At 44.6% G+C, this 13,762-nt stretch overlaps 1 protein-coding gene across 1 annotated transcript in view; it reads left to right on the top strand.

The window, feature by feature from the left end:
• The window catches only part of TAP2 (transporter 2, ATP binding cassette subfamily B member), a 25,672-nt gene extending 11,910 nt beyond the window's left edge, over positions 1-13,762 (top strand). The window contains exons 5-12 of the mRNA XM_075836475.1: positions 1,834-2,039; positions 2,748-2,945; positions 3,874-4,002; positions 4,587-4,775; positions 7,753-7,926; positions 8,372-8,531; positions 11,608-11,744; positions 11,825-13,762. Of these exons, the coding sequence (XP_075692590.1) occupies positions 1,834-2,039; positions 2,748-2,945; positions 3,874-4,002; positions 4,587-4,775; positions 7,753-7,926; positions 8,372-8,531; positions 11,608-11,744; positions 11,825-12,025 (1,394 nt within the window). The 3' untranslated portion in view covers positions 12,026-13,762. The remainder of the gene's footprint in view (positions 1-1,833; positions 2,040-2,747; positions 2,946-3,873; positions 4,003-4,586; positions 4,776-7,752; positions 7,927-8,371; positions 8,532-11,607; positions 11,745-11,824) is intronic.

Genomic DNA, 13,762 nt, shown 5'->3' with positions numbered 1-13,762 from the left:
CTCTCACCCGAGTCCTTCTGCCGCTTTGTTTTAGCGCTTGGTGGGGGTCTCAGTGCTCGGACCCCCACCGTACAAAGCTTCTGACATGTCAAAAGTTTTTTGAAACTTTAGTTACACTTTAATGCTGCGTTTGCTCGTTCATCGGCCGTTGCCTGTTTATATGAACGCTCGTTTGCCCGATCACTGGCCCATGTAAAAGGGCCTTAAGCCACTCCATCTGATCTATGTAAGGGACATGTACACTGCAGTATTACAGCTTCTTATATACTCCGGGTTGTACAGAGCCGTATTACGGCACCCATTGAAGTCTTTGGGACCACTCTGTGCCTCGGTTTTCCTTTGACTTTTCTGCTGGATTGATTCGGACGTCATCAGAAAGTTGTGCCATGTTCTATCGAATGCCGAATTACAAAGATATTCTCTCCTAGAAGCATTGCCATATGGAGGCGCCACACAGCGGAATATATGTGCCACCATACAGACCACCGTACCCTGTTGTGTATGAGCCCGGAATTTTTATACTTTAATCTCATCAAAGATTATCATGTGTCCAAACGAAAGGGTAAAGGAGTAAAATTGTGTAGTGCTATGTATTTTCTCGTTTTAAAATTAGTTTTTCTCAACATAGAAATAACAAATGACATTCCTCTGTACATATTCAACAATTGTTGTCCACGCAGGGACTGGAACGTATGAAGATTCAGAAACATTGCACTCAAATATGCATAAAATCAAAGAAGATGTAGAAAATAAACACACAAAACAAATAGAAACAAAAACAGTGCTCAAGTATTAGAATAGTATCGCTACCACATAATGCCTTGCATCAGAATCTCCTATTCATATATGTAGAGACTGTGGACCAAAGGAAATCCCCCTCCCCCCCCCAATGAGATGTTTACGAAGTCTAAGGGTATGTTTACACGCTTAACCAAAAACGTCCCAAGAAGTGACCTGCACTTTTTTTTCGCGGTCGTTTTTTTACAAAACGACCGCGTAAAAAAACTGCCCGTCGGATCAGAACGCCGTTTTTCCCATTGAAATCAATAGGCAGATGTTTGGAGGCGTTCTGCTTCCAATTTTTCAGCCGTTTTTCAGGCGTTTACGGCCCAAAAAACGACCAAAAATAGGCCGTGTGAACATATCCTAAAGAGGAGGAAAACTTCAAATAGAGTTAGGGATTTCTAATTGAATAACAGGTGCTCCAAATCTCCCATCTCACATCCAACTTCGAAATCGAGTGCGTATTTATGGCTAGAATTCTTTCCATACTATTAGCAAATTGTACAGTCTGACAAAGTTCTTTAATAGTTTTGGGAGAGTCCGATTTCCAGGATTTCACAATCATAGATCCAGCAGCAAGAATGATGTGATCTATCACTGCACGCAAAGGTAAGGGAACGTCGGGTAACCCCAGAAAACAAAGCGCCAATTTAGGTTGAAGATGGACGCCTATTCCAGTAAATGTTTTAATAAAAGCAGCTGGAGCTCGCCAAAGTGCCTGTACCAAAGGACATCCCCACCGAACCCGCATGTAGGTGCCAACGCATCCGCAGCCTCCAGCAAACACGTGGGTTCAGTCTCGCTATATGCGCAGGGGTGAGATACCAACGTGGCATCATCGTAAATGATGTTTCCCAGTGATTCGCACCTCTGGATATACTTTCCATGCTTTATCCATGCTGATAGTTATATTCAAATCCTGTTCCCATCTGAGAATATACGATGGATTAGTTATAATATCCGGCTGGATTAGTAGCTTATAAAACAGAGAGATCCCGCGTAAGCGCGTTATGTATTTTCTACGACATTGCCATTATTTGTCTCTTACAGGTGAGATTCTCTCTCGACTGACACATGACACGACCCTGGTCAGCCGCTCCATCGCTGCCAATGTGAACATCACTCTGCGAATGTTGGTGAAATGCGTCGGCCATTATCTCTTCATGATCTCTTTGTCCTGGCGACTCACACTTCTCACTTCTATTACCATTCCGCTCATATCGTTTGTACAAAGTCTGTACAATAAATACCACCAGGTACTTATGGCTCTAAGTATATATATATATTGGTTACTCTGCTCAAAATCCAAAAATGTATGTCTGTAGTCAAACCCAATTTCTCACTCCTCCAGTATCACACGTGGGGGGCTATTTGGTGCGGACCTTACACTGTATAACATTTTGCTGTCGCTGTGTCATCCGTCTTTGCACAAAAATAAAGATGCCCCCAAAACTCGCCCAATTCAAATCTAAAGGATTCACAAATTAAAAATATCCAAAAATCCCCATTTCAGACCTTCGTATCCGGTAGAAACTTCATGGCGACGTCCGTGTGGCAAAAATGCAAGTGTTTATTAGCACAACCCAAAAAAGCATGCAACGTTTTGACTCACGTAGGAGTCTTTGTCAAGGACACGCAGTATACAGAAGTGCAAGTATATATGTAAGGCTTTCATTGCACAATTAGCCAATCAATGTAATTAAACTTAACCCTTCCCCTTCTGGTGTTAAAGGGGTTGTAGAGGTTGCGGGGGCTATCCACAGGATAGATCATCAGTATATGAGACCCCATACCCATCAGCTGTTCCAGCTAAAAAACAGCCCCCAACTTGGACAACCCCATTAACACCTGAAGCGGGGGATGGGGGGGTTAAGCCTTTCATTGGCGGAACGGAAAACTTGCGGATAATTTAGAGCATAGTCTGTCATTTTATATCTGTATAGATAATAATAACAATATTCTAGGACCTGGTCAAGAAGGTGCAGGATTCCATCGCTAGCTCCAGCGATATAGCAAAAGAAATAGTGGAGTCGGTGAGGACTGTGCAAAGTTTTGCGGCTGAAGATGAAGAGATGAAGCGATACGATGATTCTCTGAAAGCAACGCATGACCTGCAGACAAGGAGGGACGTGATCAGGGCCGTGCACCTGCTGGCAATAAGGGTGAGGGCTCAATATACTCAAAAAATAACATAAAAGATCTTCACAATCCATAGACTAGAGTAGAAATTATTTATTTGACGGAGACTATTTTTTAATTTTTGCCTAAATCCGCAGTACATGAAACGCTGAGATATACTGTATTTTATATGGTATATGACATATAGTACATATGGTATATATTAAGGTATCATCTCCGCCACCGTCCAGCAGCCTGTAGATCCCCCGTCCCTGTAAATGATTGAAAACCGCCTCCGCTCTCCTAATATCCGTTTAGTGTAATCGTCAATATAAGGCCATGTTCCCGCGGGTTGGATACGCTGTATAAAACTACGCAGTGTATCCGATCAAGAACCCGCAGGATATTCCGCCCGAAAAACCGCACCACATTGTGGTGCAGGTTTTCGGGCGGAACCACCGCTGCGGAAAGCAGTGGTCAAAAGAAAAAAAAAAAAAGCTCCCGGGTGTTGTCATGGCGATGCGTCCGTCTGTTGTGAGAGCAGCCCGGCCTCCTGGGATGACACTGCAGCCCATGTGATCGCTGCAGCTTGTGATTGGCTACAGCGGTCACATGGGATGAAACATCTTACCAGGAGGCCGGGCTGCACTCAGTGAAGTGGAACGCGTCGCCATGACAGCGGCCGGGAGTATGAGTTTTTTTTTATACATTTTAAAGAAAAAAAAAAAAGTTTAGTTTTTTTTTTTTTACTCATTTGCAATTTTTGTAAAGTTGTTACACTTGTTGCGGGTTTTAAATCCCCATTGAATTCAACGTGGAAAACCCGCGTCAGAAGACCAGCGATGAATTGGCATGATGCGGAATTAAATTCTGAACAAATCTCATCCACGCGCTGTGTAAATAATGAGTGGGAAAAAAATATATATATCACGAAATGCAATGTTTAATAAGATGGGTCCCTCTCTCCTTCAGGTCATTCATCTCGTCAGTCAGGTTCTCATGTTGTTGTTCGGCCACAAGTTAATCCAAAGGGGCGAAATAAGCACGGGGGAGATGGTGTCTTTTATTCTCTATCAGATGGAGTCTGGACACTACGTGATGGTGAGTATATATATATATAACACGTTGGGGTCCATTCACATCAGCGTCGGGCTTCATTGATTTCGATGGTATTTTTTTTCTTCCAGTTGGCTTTGGTTTGCCTCCATTCCGCTATGTTTCCGTTTTTTTCTACGGAAACAATAGCGTAGTGTGCTGCATTATTGTTTCCATAGAAAACTGAAAGAAAAAAAAAATACCATTGAAATCAATGGTATTGCAAACGGAAACGCTACTTTCCGTTTTCTGTTCATCTGCGCCTCTGACGGAACAGATGAACGGAAAGACCAAACCGCAGGCAAACGTAATGTGAACAGGCCCGAAATTCCATATATGATGTGAAGCCATTTGTTCCTCATGAGCCGGCTCTTTTTTTACTGTACATAAATGAGGCGTTGCTTCCACCTTTACGGCTTAATCGGGGTGGACGGGAGTTTTTGTTGTTATTGTACATCGTTTTTCGGGATGAATAGAGGTTGGATCCGCGCTGTACAGAGACGGTTCCAGAGTAGAGAAGTTTCTTGTGAGGTTTGGCGCTATTCTTATGTACGCTGACACTTAGCGGTTCTGGTCGGATTGTTTTTCAGAGCTTTATTCACATGCTCAGTGAGATTACTCATTCAGCCGGAGCCGCCAGCAAAGTGTTTCAGTACTTGGATCAGCAGCCACAAGTCGCCACGTCGGGATCTCTGTGTCCCGATAATTTACTCGGTAATTTTGAGTTCAAGAACGTGACATTCTCTTACCCATCCCGTCCGGACACCCCTGCCCTACAGGTAAGCATGCAAAACCGCATCTAGTGGGTAGAAGAACGCCATGTATTATAAATATAACGCTTTATTATTATTATTACTACTACAGGGTCATTTCCACTTCTGCCCTGCGGGTATTTAAAAAAAAAAAAATTATTATGAAAAAAAATATCTGATTTTGCCTTCGAGTCACCGGTGGACAGCTCTTATGTCACACAGCAGTTAGGCCTCGTGGTTCTGCCGCTATGTGACGCTCCATCACAATCCATAATAAATAATACAGAAATATCCTGTAAAATTGTACCTCGAGGGGAATATGACGCTCACAGAGGCATCACAGGGCAGCGCAACAAGGGGCAACAAGGGGCAGGACTGACCTTCATGCGCGTCCCAGGCCCCGCACTTGCCGCCGGCACCACATCTGTTAACCGTTACTGTAGTAACTGGGGCCCACGTAGTAAACTTACATCTCTATATACTTACCCTCCCTGCTCGGGTCCCCTTCACCTTTGGGGTCAGCGCTGGGTCCTGACACCAAGTAGCGTAAGGACGTTGTATGTGCAGCACACATGACTACCGGAAACTGAATGTCGTCAGGACTCGGTGCTGCCCCCCGGAGGTGAAGAGGAGCGTGGATGGTTTATATATGGATACTGTCTGCTGGGGCCCTGTATCTAAGCCTATCATGTGTGAAATTGTCTCCTGGGGCCCTCTAAGCCTATCCTGTGTGGTACTGTCTGCTGCATATTATGTATCTAAGCCTATGTGTGATACTGTATGCTGGATTATGTACCTGAGCCTGTCATGTGTGGTACTGTCTGCTGCTTATTATGTATCTAAAGCTGTCATGTGTGATACCGTCTGCAGAGGCTCTGTATCTAAGCCTATATGTGGTATTGTCTTCTGGATTATGTACCTGAGCCTGTCATGTGTGGTACTGTCTGCTGGGCCCTGTATCGAACACTCTCATGTGTGATACTGTATGCTGAATTCTGTATCTAATCCTATCATGTGTGATACTGTCTGCTGGGCCCTGTATCTAAGCCTATCATGTGTGATACTGTATGCTGAATTCTGTATCTAATCCTATCATGTGTGATACTGTCTGCTGGGCCCTGTATCTAAGCCTATCATGTGTGATACTGTATGCTGAATTCTGTATCTAATCCTATCATGTGTGATACTGTCTGCTGGGCCCTGTATCTAAGCCTATCATGTGTGATACTGTATGCTGAATTCTATATCTAATCCTATCATGTGTGATACTGTCTGCTGGGCCCTGTATCTAAGCCTATCATGTGTGATACTGTATGCTGAATTCTGTATCTAATCCTATCATGTGTGATACTGTCTGCTGGGCCCTGTATCTAAGCCTATCATGTGTGATACTGTATGCTGAATTCTGTATCTAATCCTATCATGTGTGATACTGTCTGCTGGGCCCTGTATCTAAGCCTATCATGTGTGATACTGTATGCTGAATTCTGTATCTAATCCTATCATGTGTGATACTGTCTGCTGGGCCCTGTATCTAAGCCTATCATGTGTGATACTGTATGCTGAATTCTATATCTAATCCTATCATGTGTGATACTGTCTGCTGGGCCCTGTATCTAAGCCTATCATGTGTGATACTGTATGCTGAATTCTGTATCTAATCCTATCATGTGTGATACTGTCTGCTGTATTCTGTATCTAATCCTATCATGTGTGATACTGTATGCTGAATTCTGTATCTAAGCCTATCATGTGTGATACTGTCTGCTGGGCCCTGTATCTAAGCCTATCATGTGTGATACTGTATGCTGAATTCTGTATCTAAGCCTATCATGTGTGATACTGTATGCTGAATTCTGTATCTAATCCTATCATGTGTGATACTGTCTGCTGGGCCCTGTATCTAATCCTATCACGTGTTCATGAAATTAATAAATTCATTGAAATTGATGAACGTCATGTTGTCACCCCCACAAATCCGCAACCAGTGCCTTGCCGGGCGATCAGGGGGTTGGTTTTCTCTAAGAGCCTGACCTCACGCTGTTGATCTACCTGTTCTAGTGGAAATCCGTGCGGTCCGTGCAGCGCTGGGACTGGCTGAGTAATTGGGGCCCCACTTCTTGTTTAGTTGATTGTTTATTTACTGGTTTAAGCTCAGCGAATGGTAACTTTATATTTACATTCATATATTTCTTTCTTTGCCTGTGCTGTACAATTCTCATGATATTGGTGATTTTTTGTGAAGTGCGGGGGGTCTTGGGGCACTATTAACCCTTGCTCTGGGCAGTAAAAAGGCTACGGAGGCCCTGGATACAGGTGTGTAATATGGACCAGTAGTTCACTCCCTGCACAAGGAATCGCTATGTGCCTGAGGTCTTAGGGCTTGTCAACGAACAGAGAACTGATGTCCTATACACCGGATAGGTCATCAGTATATGATCGGTGTTGGTCACCCAGACCCTGCACCAATCAGCTGCTCCGGCTGCCTCTGGGCGCTGGATGTTATGCCGTAGTCGGAGCCGGAAGCAGATGCTCCGTACATTACATAACGGCCGTGCTGCAACTCTGCTCCTAGTCACTTGAATACTGCAGCTCGACCGCTATTCCCCGACCTGGTGATTTTAAATAGACCCGGATAACCCCTAAATCGCTTAGCTAATAGACCCTTAGTTAAATCGCTAAAACTAAGAGGCAGAAGCGCTCGGGTGATCGCTGTGCCGCTTCGTTTCTGATCGGCTTTCCTTAGAAAGCCAAGCGAGCGGTGTACGGGCTCAATAGAAAGTCTATGAGTCCGTACACGGCTCGCTCTGCTTTCCGAGGAAAGCCGAGCAGAAACGAAGCGGCACAGCGATCACCCGAGCGCCTCCTCCTCTTAGTTTTAACAATCAGTGGGGGTCTCAGCGCTCAGACCCCCACCGATCAAAACTTCTGACGTCACTATATGTCATGTTTCACACCTTTTGTCCTCATTTATCCGCTTTTTTTGTGTTTTTTTTATCTACAGAATTTATCTTTCCGAATTCCTCCCGGAAGTGTCACCGCTCTGGTTGGGCCGTCAGGAGGCGGCAAGACGACCTGCGTGTCCCTGCTGGAGAGATTCTATGAGCCACAAAGCGGAGAAATCCTTCTAGATGGAAAACCTCTAGCGCATTATAAGCATCAGTATCTGCACAGTAAAGTAAGAGACAAGGAGTCAGACAATCCCATCTTCATTTTTAATCTTATCTATGAATACCCTTGTGTTGACCGACAATATTTGTCTCCGTTCACACCAGGTTTGTGGTGTGTATGTCCGGTGCATAGCTGCATACGTCTTCTATTGACTCCCATTGTTAAAAAGCGAGGTACTGTATGGGCCTACACATACCTGCCCAGGAGTACGCCATAGGGACGCTCTTCTCCATATGCGATTTCCATAGAAGTTTATGGACAGGTCCGGCATACCAATTGATTTTTCCAGCGTATATGCCGGATATACACACCCAATGTTGTGTGAACAGGGCCCTAACTGGGAAAGGAGCTATTCAATTATGTCAGTCTCTTTTTTGGGGTATGTTACGAGGTACAGTATGTCGGTGGGATGTCTGAGGCCTTTAAATGTGATTTGATAATGTTCCCTCTAGGTGGCGCTGGTGGCTCAAGAACCTGTTTTGTTTGCCGGGACAGTAAAAGAAAATATCAGTTACGGAATCCACGAGCGAGATGAACGGCAAGTGACAGCGGCAGCAAAGGAGGCAAAAGCTGAAAACTTCATCAATACAATGGAGAAGGGTTACGACACAGGTAAACGGCACATTCAATCTTAATATCGTATATTTATTATATTCTGGTTATTCATATTTCTCCCAGTTTCCACTGATGCCCCCTGTTAGATAAATCTCTGCACTGATCTTGATATATTTACATCATTTTCTTGCCAAACTAAATAAAGCCATGTTTAATCATCTATCTGGATCTATTGCGGTTCACCTATTCCCATTACTATTTTGGTTGCCCGCCTCTGAACACGTTCCAGCTCTCCTATGTCTTATACACTGAAGCTAAACTCCGTGCACAATATTCCATGTGCGGTCTGACCAATGAGTTATAAAGTGGTAGAATTATGTTCTCATCATGTACATATTTGCCTCCTTTGATGCATCCTATGATCTTATTTGCCTTGGCAGCAGCTGCCTGACACTGGGTGCTACAGTTTAGTGTGCTATCCACAGTCCTTTTCCATGTCAGTTTTGCTCAGTGTTTTCCTATTTACTATGTAATGCTGACGTTCCCTTCCCAGGAGCATCTTGTCACATCTGCCAAACCCTCTGTAACTATACTGCCCTCTTCTGTGTTAAAGGGGTTGTCCGGACATTGCTACAGCTCAGCCGCTATTCTGTGACAGGAGCCATCGGCCCGGAGGCAGCCAGAGCAGCTGATTAGTGCAGGTCCGGGTGTCGGACCCCCCACCGATCATATACTGTGGATAGGTCATCAGGTATCCGTGCCTGGACAACCCCTTTAATGACTTTACACTGTTTAGTATCATCTCCAATAAATTATATTTTACTTCAAAAACCAAATACAAAGTCATTAATAAATATATATAAAAAAAATAAAATAACCGGGCTTAATACTGACCCGCGAGGTATCGCACGTGTCTAAATGTGAGCAACACCCTCTGTTTTATAGCAGTAAACTAGTTATTAACCCCTTACACACATTTACCTTCAGTCCAAGCATTCTCATTTTATATATTGACCTATAATGTGAAACAGTATGAAATTTATCGAAAAATCAATATAATGTGACATTTACCGACTCACCAAGGTCCAGTCTAGAACGTGCCCGCTCAGAGAAGCCTGATATTGAGTAAGGCCTCAGGCACACGACCATGCATTTGTGGCGGCATATTAGCTGCAATACATGCTTTCCTATGGGCTAATGCACACGACCGTGGTTTCCTGGAGCCCGGACCGCAAAAAAAAATAGGACAAGTCATTTTACGGTCCGGGCACCTTGAAATCAATGCACATCTTGTGTGTGCACGGCCCGTGATTGCGGACAGCCCACATATGACACTCCGCGGCCCGTCCATGCCGTAATCGCAGATTGTGCACGTGGCTATGGTCGTGTGTATGAGGCCTAATGCTTATTTTTATTGAGATACTCCAGGATGTCACCTCTTGGAAACTTTCAAACATCTTACCTAGAATAGACGTTCCGCTGTATCCTCGGGTCCTCCTGTCAGCTGGTGTGTGGTCTGATCGTCTCAGTAGGCGGCACCATGCAGAGGTTATCACCGGACCGTCCGCCTCAGAAATCCGCAGTGTTCACCCACTCGGCTGTTCCCATCAGTGCTATAGACTTTGAATGTAGTGGCCGGGTGTGTTCTCGACCGCCGCTCCATTCGGTCCCAGTTGTCGGACATCTACCGATCCAGCAATTGTCACCTATCCAGTGGATAAGGTAATACATTTCTCAGGCTGAAATACCTCTTTAAGCCTCTTCAGGATTTGTATGCTGTAGTACAATCCCACAAGGTGAGTATAGTCAGGTCATGACAGCACTTAATAGTAAGGGCAGGTTCACATGTGGCGGAATTTCTGTGGAAATCCGCAGCAGACAGTCTGTCCATTGGTTTCCACACCTTTTTAGTTCTCTTCGTGTAGACGTTGCGGACCATAGGCTGCGGTGCGGAATTTGGTGTTTCTCCATTGACTTCAATGGAGTTGCAAAATTACGCAATGAAATCCGCGGATGTTATGTGTGTTGCGTTGCGGATTGCTTTCACGAACAGGATATTTCATCATTCTGGCTGAACCTATGTGTTTCCAGGTCTATAGCCAGACTGGGATGGAATGTTTTAAAACAGAGCGGGATGTGATCTTCACCTGAATCCGCAACGACTAATCTGCAGCAATTTACTGCACATTTTAGGCAAAGGTGCAACGGAAACTGCAACGCAGATCATGTGCGGCATTGATGTGGACAGTGTCTGCAGAAATCCGCCACGTCTGGCCATGCCCTTACTTTACTACACCATTTTGCCTCTTCTATTTTTGTCCCTTCCATCCCTCCCTTGAAGCGTGTGAGAAGGTTTATTCCCCTAGGTTCTTGTGTAACAGACCCTGCCATTATAGAATCCTTATATATTAGAAATAAGGGACTATTTATCACAATTCTTATGAGGCATACCATTTATTTTTTATTTATTTTTAAATGAGTACTATAACAGTATATGGGTATTATCGCACAGGGCGGATACGCTGTGTAAAAGTACACAACGTAACCGCCCTGTAGCCCGCAGTTATTTCCGGCGCAAAAACCAAACCAAATTGTGGTGCAGTTTTTCAGGCGTAATGTTCACTGCGGAAGACAACAGGTTAAAAAAAACAAAAAAAACTTATACTTACCCATAGTCATGGCGACACATCCTCTGATGTCCTGCAGCTCGGCCTCCTGGGATGACGCTGTTGCAGTCACATGGGATGAAACGTCATCCCAGGAGGCCGGCCTGGACGGAGAAGTATAGAGACTTGCGTTTCGATTTTTCCTCTCCTTTGAATTCAATGGGGAAACCCCGGAACAGAATAGCAGCGATTCCGCAGCATAAATGAACATGCTGCCGATTAAAAAGAAGCACCGCAGATCAATTTATGAACGGTTTTTCAGCTGTTTTTTTACGCCGCGTGCGGATGAGATTTGTTTGAATCTCATCCACTCTGCTGCTACGTATTAGGCAGCGGATTTTTACGCAATGAAATACGGTGTGAAAAATCCTCAGTATTTACGAGGCTATCAGTCATTTTCACAGCGGTCACCTTCATCATATTAGCTGAGGCAGAAGCCTAATGTCCCTGGTCACATCTTTTCACAGATGTTGGAGACAGTGGGGCTCAGCTCGGTGCTGGGCAGAAACAACGCATCGCCCTGGCCCGAGCTCTGGCGCGAAGACCCCAGTTGCTTATTCTGGATGAAATTTCAAGTTGCCTGGATGTGGAGACAGAACATGAGGTGAGTGCTGGGACCGCTATATCAGCCGGGGGGGGGGGACTTTTCTCTTTCCCGTGTTGATATGTTCATTTCTTCCACAGATTCAGCAGTCTGTTCAGAATATTCCAGGTCTCTCTATTCTCATCATCGCTCACAGGCTCCGAACTGTGCGGACGGCAGATCAGATTCTAGTCCTGGAGGGAGGTCGGGTAGTGGAGAGCGGAAATCACAATCATCTTGTAACTAAGAAAGGGACTTACTATAAACTCCTGCAGAGCGGTGACGGAGATCAGACGATCTGATACACCGGACACGGGACTATGTTATAGATGTGGGCAGATGGGGGAGGGGTAATGAGGGTAAAACACACAGGACCCGGGGGTTGTACTCACATCTATACATATTGCCTTCTCCTATCGATTATACCACCATCTTATGTGCAGCCCCAGCATATACGGTATTGAGCTTGCTATGAAAATGATATTGCTAACTTATTGCTGCTTTCTACCATTGCAAACCCCCCAACCTTCAAGTATTGTAAAGAGGGACAACAGATGTGGCGTGTGGGGTGCGCCATGGCACATTTCCCCCAGTTAAGCCACACCTCTAACCCCGCCCAATCCCCGCCCATACACACCCAGTTTAACCCTCACAGTATTATGCTCCCATAGTGCCTCCCCACAGTATAATACCCTAATAGAGCCCCTTTACACAGCAGTGCCCCTACACAGTATAATACCCTCATAGAGCCCCTCTACACAGTATAATGCCTTCATAGCTGCCATCCATACAGTATAATACCCTCATAGAGCCCCTCCACACAGCAGTGCCCCTACACCGTATAATGCCTTTATAGCTGCCCCCACATAGTATAATGCCCCCATAGTACCTCCAACACACAGTAAACCTACTCCTCCATTGAACTTAACTGTATCTGCGTCCTAAAGACTGAGATACAGTTTAAACCAGGACATGCCACGGGCTGCCCGGGACAGCGGGACACCGCCCAGAATCTGGGACTGTCCCGCTTAATCCGGGATGTTTGGGAGGTATGCCATCGAGACCGCTAGCAATTTTATGTACAGGATAGACCTCTGCCCAGTATGGGATTGACTAACGATGGGGAATTGTTTGACTCCTGATTGACTATATTGTTGTTTTTATATTAGAGCATCTGAACTGTTATAAAGTAGATGTGGGGTTGACAGACGTTCTGGTTGTAAATGTGAACGGTATTCCTGCTACTAAATGACGGACAGACATCCACATACCGCTGTTAGGATGGGAGGGATACTAGTAATTGATGAGCGGAAGAACCATGGACCGCCAAATGCGCAAATCCGGGAGCTCACTTTCTGCAATTTGCGCTGCTAAGACTTCACATAGCATCGCCTCCTGTCATTCTTTATGATGCACTTTTTTTCTAAGTAAATGAAGCACTTCATCCTGAAGCGGTCACGTAATGGGAAGAAGATCTTTTACGGTTTCATTTTTTTCTTTTTGAGTTAACACACATGACAAACACGAATAGTAAACGATCTTTGTGCGTTTAATGTGCAACGCATTTGTGTTTTCTTCAGCTGTCGTGTTCTACCATTTATTTTCCATTTCTTTCCGATACCAATTAACAAAAAAAATGTTACAAAAACTTCCGGCTTTCTAGATTCTGATTGAGGAATTATTTAGACGAACGATAAACTCGAACGTGAAAAATTATCGTTTTTCACATCCGAGTTGCACCCGTTCGGGACCCGTTTTTACGCTTTCCTCATAGACTTGAGTCTATTGAGGGATCCGTGAAAACTGACAAAAATAGGAGACGTCCTTTCTTCTGCCAGATTCCTTAAAAAAACCTACAGAAGAAAATATCCTGGCAGGCTTATCCGATGCTTCACCAGGAGAATTGCTTCTAGGGGAGAATAACCCGGTGGTACAGATCTGATGACTCGGTGTGCCGCTGTACAGAGCTCTGTGGGACTGAAAATAAAAGTGAAAAAAAATTCGTAAAAAATAAAAGTTTCAAGTAATTAAATATAAAA

The sequence above is a fragment of the Rhinoderma darwinii genome, chromosome 8 (genome assembly GCF_050947455.1).
Source record: "Rhinoderma darwinii isolate aRhiDar2 chromosome 8, aRhiDar2.hap1, whole genome shotgun sequence".
NCBI classification, from domain to species: Eukaryota; Metazoa; Chordata; class Amphibia; order Anura; family Rhinodermatidae; genus Rhinoderma; species Rhinoderma darwinii.
The sequence above is the reverse complement of the archived record's forward strand: the minus strand, read 5'-3'. Positions and strand labels throughout refer to the sequence as shown.